This window comes from Hypanus sabinus, chromosome 3, assembly GCF_030144855.1.
Source record: "Hypanus sabinus isolate sHypSab1 chromosome 3, sHypSab1.hap1, whole genome shotgun sequence".
Lineage (NCBI taxonomy): Eukaryota > Metazoa > Chordata > Chondrichthyes > Myliobatiformes > Dasyatidae > Hypanus > Hypanus sabinus.
In genome coordinates, this window is record NC_082708.1 from 39,341,731 (window position 1) to 39,351,997 (window position 10,267).

Genomic DNA, 10,267 nt, shown 5'->3' on the forward strand with positions numbered 1-10,267 from the left:
GAATTTTCACTTGTTTGAAATGACTGAATTCCCATCTAAATGCTGAAAAACACCTAAAGTGAAACGAAGATTACAATATGATTAAAATTGCTTTTAAGGTAGGGAAAGAAAATGACAGCAACTGAACTTACCTTCACAGGTTTAATAATTAATGGTAAATCAAAGCTTTTTGGGGTTTTGAAGTATTGAAATACCTTGTTGAAATCTTTTCTTGAAATATTAAAAGTTCAAAGTAAAATTTATTATTAAAGTACATGCACATCACCACATAGAACCTTGAGATTATTTTTCTTGTGGGCATACTTAGCAAATCTATAAGATAGTAACTGCAAATGTTGTGAAATGTATTCCTATTTCATGCACATGCTAATAAAAAGAAAAAAAATAAGAATATTAATATCCTGTGTTAACTTGATTGCAGGGCAAAAGGAATCCCCAGGAAGCAGCAGGAGATGCCGATGGGAAGAAATTTGATGGAACTGGTTATGACAAAGAATTAATTGATGTTCTGGAGAGAGATATAATATCTAGAAATCCAAATGTCCGCTGGTATTAAATATTTTCGAACTGATGTTTTGAATATACTTCAATTTAGTCATCGGTGGAAAAATTCATTATCTTCATTTTCTATCCAGGGATGATATAGCTGATTTAGAAGATGCTAAAAGACTTTTGAGAGAAGCTGTTGTGTTACCAATGTGGATGCCTGACTTTTTCAAAGGAATAAGACGACCATGGAAGGTAGAAATTACTTTTGTTGTGATCTTAAATTGATCACCTTTGTTTTGCATCGGGCCTGCCAAAAGAAATAGCTTAGCCTCACTTGTTCCATTAAAACCACCCCTAGTTGTAAATACTTTTGATTCTTACCTTAATTTTTACCTTTAAAGGAGAATAGTTCTCAAACTAATTGAGCTCTTATTTCACACATGATCTTGGTAAAAGATGTGTTTTCTAGAGGTAGTATCTAGAAATGCAAAGCACCCACTGGTTAGAGACATGTAAAATTTAACATGATTTCTTTATTCAAACCAAGTTTCCCATATTTTAAATATTATATCATCACGGTGTATAACGTTCATATATTTCTGAATCTGCACCCTGTCACTATTGTAAACCCAGAAAATAGTACTTTTAAATCATATTATCTTTTTCCCTAAGGTTTACTTATCTGCAAGTCTTCTGTTTTTAGTGATTATGCATTTAACATGGGAAGTTACATAAAATTTGACTTCCCAAAATAAAATTAAATATTATTTGAACTAATTGGGCCAAATATTACTGAATCTAAGTCATAGTGCTATCTCCTTTCCTTATTTAACTAATGTGGGTGCAAAGTACAGCTAACTCACCTAGAGCATCTTGGACTGTGGTGATGTTGCTTGAGCAGTGGCAGGGAAGCAGTGATGAAACCATGCCTATGAAATCTTTGATGGTTCTTAGTTTTGCTTACTGCTAAAATTGTAAGAGATTATTAGTAGTTATTGGAGACATTTAAAAGCTAATAAAATAACCAAACAGATTTTCAATGAGATTTTTAGGTGGCTAGAAACATCTAAACAAGCGAGGAATTAAAAGTTTAAGCAACGTGGAAATAACTTTTACTGAAAAGTAATTTGCTTTACTTCTGTTTAATTAATCTTCTGTGAATACAGATAGTTATTAATTGCTTCAGGCTGATCACTCTTGTTATCCTGCTTTTTTGCAACTTGGCACCCTAAGTGATCTACTTTTAGTTACTTGGCCAGTGTTCCATTTATTCTGTACTATCTCCCAACACTGAGTTCTACTTTATACAGTAACCTTTAGGTGGCATTTTTATCAAATGCTCTAGGGAATCTCAAAATGTACATCTGCTGATTTCTTCTTTATCTACCCTGTTGCCTCAAAGAAATATTGATTTGATTAAATCAGGATAGCTATGCTTGATTGTTGTTTGATTTCCTGCTACCATCTTAATAGTGGCATCCAAAATTACTGAGTGAAGATGTTAGATCAATTGGCCTATTGACTTGTTTTCTATTTCACTACATTGTTAAACAGTGATTGTATTTGTTTTTTTCTAGCCCCCTGAGGCCTTAATAAAATCTGGAGAGCCATGACCAATAGCAACCAATGGATCCAGTATCCTGAAGTCTATTTGTTTTAAGATCCTAGCATATAGACTATGGGGCTCAGAGTACGTGTCAGTATTTAGTCACATTAGTTTGCAACTTCATCCACTGGGTAACATCCATACTTAAGAATGTGTCTTTCCCAGTTAAGCAGATCGTCATCGTCTGAACCCTTTAGTGCCTAGGTGGCACATGGGGCCTCCAGTTAACAGCCATATATTCTGCTGGTATGAAGACAGTTGAGGATCAAAGGAAATAATGGGGAAATGAATGCTATCTACAAATGTTTGGGTGACTGGAGCTCTATGGAGCATAATTTTTTTCCCCCGTCAGAAAACCTTATGGAATTAGGGATGCACTGTGTTAAAAGACACTCTAAACTTAAGGATCAGTTTTATTTGCTAAATGCATTTATATGTATTAGGAATTTGCTGAGGTGTGTTGGCACAACATGCAACGAATAAAACAACATTCAATAATTATAAATGTATAAAATGTTAGAAGTATACATATGGAATAAATGTGCGTAAATACATAAACACAGCATATATTATTGTAAAAAGTGGCTTAGGGTGTTTACAGTGTCTGCAGAGACTGTGGTAATAGACTGGGGGGGTTGGGGGGCTAACTAGAATGATTAACAGCCAGAGGAAAGACATTTATAAGGTGGCATGAAGTTTTTGTTTTAGTAGCCCTATAGCACTTTCCAGAGGGAGTTTTTTGGAAGAAGTAGTTTGCTGGGTGGGTAGTGTCTGCAATGATTTTTCTGCCCGTTTCTTTGTCCTGAGCACATGCAAGTCCTGCAGTGATGGTAGACTGCAGCCAATAGACTTTTCTGCTGTCTTGTAGTTTTTGTGTATTGTGAGAGGATGCTGGACCAAACCAAACAGTAATGGATGATGTAAGGATGCTTCCTATGATGGCAGTGTTGAATTGCACCAGTCTGTTAAGTGGAAGGTGGAATTTTACCAACTGTCGCAAGAAGTACATCCTCTGTCAAGTCTTTTTGTTAATGAAGGACATGTGGTTCTACCACATAAGGTTCTGTGAAGTAATAATGTCCAGAAACCCCAATGTTGAAACAGTGCTAACTGTAGAGTTGTTGATGATGATACACGCTTCTCCTGAAGTCAGTATGTCTCTCTCTTTTTAAGGGCATTCACTTCCAAGTTATTATGATTGCACCAAGATACCAGCTTGTTTACTTCCTGTTGGTACTTGGAGTCATCACCTCTGATAATTAGTCCAATAATAATGGTGCTATCCACAAACTTTAATGAGTTTAACTGATAGGTGAGAACATACTCTTGTGGTGCACCAGTGCAGATTGAGTACAATGTAGAAATGTGCTTCCCTAGTCTCACATATTGCCTTCTGTCAAAGAGGAAATTTGTGATCCACCTGCAGATGAGATCTGGTACATTGAGTCTGGGGAGTTGCTCTTTAGAAGCTCATGGATGATGGTGTTGAAGTTCAAACTGAAATAGTCAAGAGAATCCTGACATGTGTGCCTGGGGAGTTGTTGTGCTGTAGTAAGAAGTCCAGACCAATGTTAACTACATTATCTACGGACAAATCTGTTTGCTCTGTGGGAGAACTGCATAGAATCTAGAAAATTGACTTTTGGATTTGAGAAATTACATGACTAGCCTTTCTAAAGTGTTCATTATGACTGATGTCAGTGCAGCTGGCATGCAGTTATTGAGTACAGTGATCTTTTTTTTTGGGGGGGGGCAGTGGATTGGAATAATGACAGATTTCTTGAAACGTGCTGAATCAGTGCATAGTTTCAGCAGGTGCAAATCTCAGAATGTAGTAAACCAACTGGCATTAGTTCAAGGTTAATTTCAGTGTTCCATAGAACAATTACAATAACACAACTTGAGAAATGTGACTATGAATCTGGAACGTGGTACAAAAATAAACGCCATTGCACAGAAAATTTGATGTTATTCCAGGAGACATGTTTTAATTTGAAGCAGAAAATTGCATGTGCGGCATGTATATTGGCATGATCTGAATTACTGAGTAAAGTTGGTATTATTTCTAAATACATTTGTTTACTTGCTGAGTAACTTCCATCAACTGATTGGATTTTGTAAAAAAAAAATATATTTCATCTTATTGCTTTTATTAAGCTTTAACATCTTGACATGGCAGCTCAAGAGAATGTTGGATTATTTATTAGATTATACATTTTTCCTTTATTTGAATGAAGCTGAGCTTCTATCTTCAAACTTCTCATAATGTCATTCTTCATTTCTCATTCTGATGACAAGCTTTAGGGTTATATTATTGTTGCTTTTGTGCTCTTTGTACTAGTCAATGTTACTCAGCAAACCAGCAACATATGATTAAAAGAACAATTTTGAAGCCAGCTTTTCAAACTGAGAAAGACAAGAGGGTTGTTATTTACTTGGAGAGGAGATGAAGAAAGTAAACACTCACCTTACATTTAGTGCATAATGAGTCAGCATTTGAATGCTGGATAAATAAATTGCAATCAAATACAATTTTGAGTAAAAATCTTTTTTTCTGAATTATTACTTGTAGGGGGTCTTAATGGTTGGACCACCAGGGACAGGTAAAACCATGTTAGCTAAAGCCGTGGCTACAGAATGTGGTACAACTTTTTTTAATGTGTCCTCTTCTACATTAACTTCCAAATATCGAGGAGAGTCTGAAAAATTGGTTCGTTTGTTGTTTGAAATGGTAAGTAAAATTGTTTTTTATGTACATATGTTGTGTATCTGTGGTCGCAATGGGTGCTGAATAAATTCTAAAACAGTGTTGATATGTGCATTTTTTCATGAATCAAATTAGTGGGGGATGTTCACATAAAATGTACCAATCACAACTGCAATCTGCAAATACTGTACATTAAGCGATGTTGACTGATCAGATTAATTCCAATCTTTAAATTTTTGACTATTGCAAACATTCCCTGGAATAAATGCAACATCCTACAGTTTACTATCCACCATTAAATTCTCTTTACACTTTAACTTGCTGGAGCATGTAGCTTCATGAGGGTTGAAGGCTTCCCACCAATGCAGGATTAAAAGTGAAAACACTCCTTTACTCTCTGACTGGTAAGGGACCTTTGCAGCACTAAAGAATGCTTCATTATTAGAGATGATCTCCTTTGAGGAAGTTTATTAACCTCAAAATTCAAAGTAAAATTTATTATCAAGAGTGCATACATGTTACCACATACAAGCCTGAGATCCTTTCTCTGTGGCATACTTAGCAAATCTATAGAACAGTAACTGTAAACATCAGGAACTGTTAACTATAAACAAACTGCAAATGCAGATATAAACAACAATAAATAATGAGCATGAAATCACAATATAACAGTCCTCAAATGAGTGTAACTATCCCCTTTTGTTCAAGAGCCTGATGGTTGAGGAGTAGTAACTGTTTTTAAACTTGGTGGTGCGAGGTCTGAGATAAATGAGACACAGATGCTTAGGATTTCATACATTTATTTGACATATTACATTAAGCCACTTGTTGGTTCAACATTTCTCCACATAAGCACCAGTAACAGTTATTATCCCATGAAAATTTGTGCTTACAAGTCTGCAATTACTTTGTAATTTATAATGAAAAATATTTTAGGACATGTATTACGACATGATGAAACACCATATAAATACAAATCTTTCTTTCAGATTTGGTTTCTAAAGAATATTTATAAAACCTTTTTCCAAATTATTTTCAAGTCTCTTTTTTCAAAGATGTGCAAACTTCAATTACTTAAAATATTTTTTACCATCTGTATTCTACACTGTCTTCTGCATTTTGTGAAATGGTTAGATCCCAAAGGTTTCCATAGTTCTGTAGAAACACATGACCAGTGAAATTACTGATTTCAAAATGAAATAACTATTCTTAACAGCTTGGCGTTAAATTAAGTTTGCACACAGGTGTCTTGGAGGAAAATGCTTTGAATATCTTGAGTATTCACGTGTACAAAATCTCTATATTTATGATTTTCTTCTTTCAGGCTCGATTTTATGCTCCAACTACTATTTTTGTAGATGAAATTGATTCAATTTGTAGTCGTAGAGGCACCTCTGATGAACATGAAGCCAGCCGCAGAGTCAAATCAGAATTGCTCATTCAGATGGATGGTATGTTATCTTGGTTTAAAATATATTAGTAAATAGGGAATATTTACTGTTGTATCTTCTGGACAACTATTATTTAAAGCAGTTTGTTTTTATTTTGTTTGTTGATTAACAAAATTTAAATTAATGCTTGATTTACTTTATGACTAGTAAAACATTGAAAGTTGTTCATTAAGATTTATGGTATTTAATGTTACTTTATTATTTCAGGTGTCGGGGGTAGTTCAGAGAATGAGGATCCATCAAGAATGGTAATGGTTCTGGCTGCCACAAATTTTCCATGGGATATAGATGAAGCATTACGGAGGAGACTCGAAAAAAGAGTGTACATTTCATTGCCAACAGGTTAAGCCGTTTTAATGTTTTTAAGGGCTTTCTTAAAAAATAATGTCCTTATTGAATTATACTCATACTTCAGTTACTAGGGATATTAAACCGTTGTTTCTTCTGAGTGAGGAATTCTTATTTGAGAATATACTTTGCTATTTAATGCTATATATCTTTTTATTAGCAAATGGAAGAGCAGAACTACTGAAAATAAATCTACGAGGGGTTGATGTTGCTTTAGGTGTTGATGTTACAATAATTGCTGAGAAGATGGAAGGTTATTCTGGTGCAGACATCACCAATGTATGCAGGTAAGGGTAATTAGTTAAAATAATATAATTAGCCAAAGTAATACAAGATGCAGGTTGTAAGGAGTATCTTGATTTCTTTAGAAAATTAATAGTGTTTAATAATAGGTTTCTGCTAAGGTTGTTGCATTATTAAACAAAAATAATTTGAAGAAACAAATTAAACAAGGTTTTATTCATACTGCTTAAAAACGATGAAATTTCAATGCTTTTATCCAATGGGGAAAGTCTTGCCTTTACATCTTACAATGTAATTTTCATTTTACACAGTATATCCTTCCTCTGGCTTCTTCATATCTGTAAGGTCTTCCAGTCTCTAAGCATTTTAAATTTTGTCATTACTCTTAACACCAGTGCCCTAATTACTATTGCTTCACTAATGATGACCTTATGTCCTATTGCCAAATGATTTAGTTATGCTAGTTACCAATCTTAAACACCAAGGGAAGGTTGAGCACGGACAGTTGGGATGAATTTGATAATTCCCTGTTCTGAGTATTGATGAGCCAACATGATTGAAATAAAACAGTCATTTTTAGGAACTTGCAAAAGAAGCAAGTCAATACCTAATTGGATCTCACTCTACACCCAGATCTTGAGACCCAGACTGAAACATGCTTCTGTGAATTCCGATATATAAGCAAATGCCCTTAAACAGATGCCAATGAAATAAAGACCAGAGTAGTGGGTGGCAATTCAAACTTTCCATCAAATGAGCTACTGTCTATCACTAAAGTGCTCCTGCTGTTCAGTAAGAATCAGATTTCAGTGTGTAATACATTACCATAAGGCCAACTGGAGATATATAGCTGTCTTCAATCCTTACTGAGTGCTATCTTTGTCAAGACAATGGAGTCTAGAATTTGGGTTTAGTTGTGGTTTTCAGAAAGTAATGTTCAAGACATTTTGTTTTGAGAAGTTCGAAAATTTTCCCATTTCTGTATGTTTAACATGTAATAGAACAAATTATTAACTTACAATCGTATCAATTAATGCATAGTAGTAGTGAAAAAGATGATTGGAATCAACTTTATCTGTTGACTACAATACCTGATATTTATTTATTTGTAAATTTGGATATATTCTGGCCATTTGATGGAGTATAATCAAGCAAAAGAAAAACATGATAGAATACACTGATCTGGACATGCCAACATGCAAATATACTTGAATTAATAAGGATGGTGAAGGAAGAGAATTATTTTTAAATGAAACTGGGCCTTAAATAGTAAATTTAAATGTATTTTTGTAACTTCTGTTCTAACTGCTTTTAGAGATGCTTGCATGATGGCAATGCGTCGACGAATTCAAGGCCTGTCCCCTGAAGAAATCAAAGCTTTATCCAAAGAAGAATTGCAAATGCCTGTAACAATGGATGACTTCGAACTGTCTCTAAAGAAAATCTCCAAATCCGTTTCTGCTTCAGATCTTGAAAAGTATGCAACTTGGATGGCTGAGTTTGGTTCAGTGTAGTTCTAGGTGAAAGTGAATCGATTTGAGTTATATATACTGTGTGAGTCATAGGGAATTGAGGATTAAGTTGGTACATTTTGGTTCATAAATAGACAGTGTATTAATAAGTTGAGCCTTGAGAACTGGCTGTTTACTGATGCTGACTTGATGCATACAAATTAAAGCACTTTATTATACTAGTAATTAAACCAACTGGCATGTATTGGGTCACAGTAATGTCAGGTTATTTAATTGTGTTGACCAATTCGTTTAAAAAAAAAGAACTTTTTTCCCTTTATTCATGTTAGAGAAATCTTTAATTACATCTCAACATAAAACTATGGTGTGTATTGAAAATAATTCTTCTCTCTGGTCTAAATTATTGGTCTGAATTATCTAAATTCATTCCATAATTCAGTACATTGCATATTTGAATGCTCCAAACGTACGCCTTTGTTTAACAGCCATATATGTAATGCATAGCAATAATTATGTGATTTGGGCTTGAAGTATAGAAGAAACTACATTTCTGCTTTAATTAATCATGAACAAAACTAACAATTCCATAGGCAACAATATATTTTCATTTGTTAGATTTTTTAATGGTTTTATAAAAAATTGAAAAGGCTTCATTTATTTGTCTGCTTATCTTCAGGTGAGTTTAATCATTTAGTTCCATGGTGGTACAAATCAAACAAATTAACAAAATCTTTAAATTTTCTTCTTGATTTTTGTTTTGTCTGCTCTGTGGTAGACCATAGTAGCAAGTAATTACTCCCGTCATTTATCCTATTGCCCCTTGACCTTAATTTTGTGTTTACAGTTAGCTTCCCGACCATTTTTACAGAGAGTGACATTTGCCATTGAAGGGTATAAAAGTGATAATAGGGTAATATAACATTACTTTATTACAATTGCATTATTCTTTGAGAATATTTAGTTTGCTTTGAATTATTTTGCTGTTGTATATACCAGCATTATAAAGATAACTGTTTAGCCCATTGCATACTAAATTATGAATAACCAAGCCCAGTTTTGTTAAAATCACCACTACTATTTGTTTATGCAGTAGATAAACTTGTTACAGGAGTTTTATAGCAGAGAACTAACTGGTATTTCCATGCTTGGTAATTTGATTTAATTGTGGTTTAGATATGAAGAATCTTATTAACTTACTGAGCTGATTAGTATATCTAACTACAAGTAACTACTAGTAACCTTGATTTAAGGATGGATACACTAAGCATTGCACAAGGACATCAAAAGTCAATGAACAATTTTAATTGTTCCATTGTTTCTAATATGATAATGAGGCAGAATATCTTGTAGCATTCTTTTTCAGTTTATAAATTAACTCCATGCTAATACAATGACTAATTTAGCTAAGCTTGAGTTGAATAGTGTTGTAAACATCAACAATTCAGTATTAAGTTATGAGCATTCCTTTTAGTACTTGCACTTTTTGTACAAAACTTTCTAAGAACAGGGATGCTAATGTTTTATGTCATTTTATATTGTGTAAAAGCTTTGTGTATTATGTTAATAACCACTCATATTACTTCTAAATATTATTTATGTTGTATTTTTGTTATGCAACTGTTCTAAATAATTTTTTAAACACCTGTGAAATCTCTGGTACAATGGACTAATCCTGATAAGCTTACTAGTAAACATACTTTTGAATTTGTCGATTTCAGATTTATTTTTAATCAATACTTTATGAAAATAGACAAGTACGTTTATAAAATATCCATCATATTTTCTAGTTAACTTAAATTGATTAACATAGAATTAGGTATCAGCACTCAAATGAATAACACAGTTGATCCCACAGACAGCATTGTGATAAATAACCAGTTACTTTGTTTTCATGATAATGATCATTAGGACAGATCTCGGCTGGCAGATGAGATAAACCATGCTGAGATTG

General features: G+C 33.6%; 1 protein-coding gene across 2 annotated transcripts in view; it reads left to right on the plus strand.

Moving 5' to 3' along the window:
• katnal1 (katanin p60 subunit A-like 1) overlaps positions 1 to 10,025 on the plus strand; it is a 29,743-nt gene extending 19,718 nt beyond the window's left edge. For both annotated transcript variants that reach the window (XM_059964108.1, XM_059964109.1), the window contains exons 5-11: positions 422 to 549; positions 636 to 741; positions 4,668 to 4,826; positions 6,127 to 6,253; positions 6,461 to 6,595; positions 6,762 to 6,888; positions 8,160 to 10,025. In XM_059964108.1, the coding sequence (XP_059820091.1) occupies positions 422 to 549; positions 636 to 741; positions 4,668 to 4,826; positions 6,127 to 6,253; positions 6,461 to 6,595; positions 6,762 to 6,888; positions 8,160 to 8,358 (981 nt within the window). In that variant the 3' untranslated portion in view covers positions 8,359 to 10,025. The remainder of the gene's footprint in view (positions 1 to 421; positions 550 to 635; positions 742 to 4,667; positions 4,827 to 6,126; positions 6,254 to 6,460; positions 6,596 to 6,761; positions 6,889 to 8,159) is intronic.
• Positions 10,026 to 10,267: the final 242 nt, after the last annotated feature.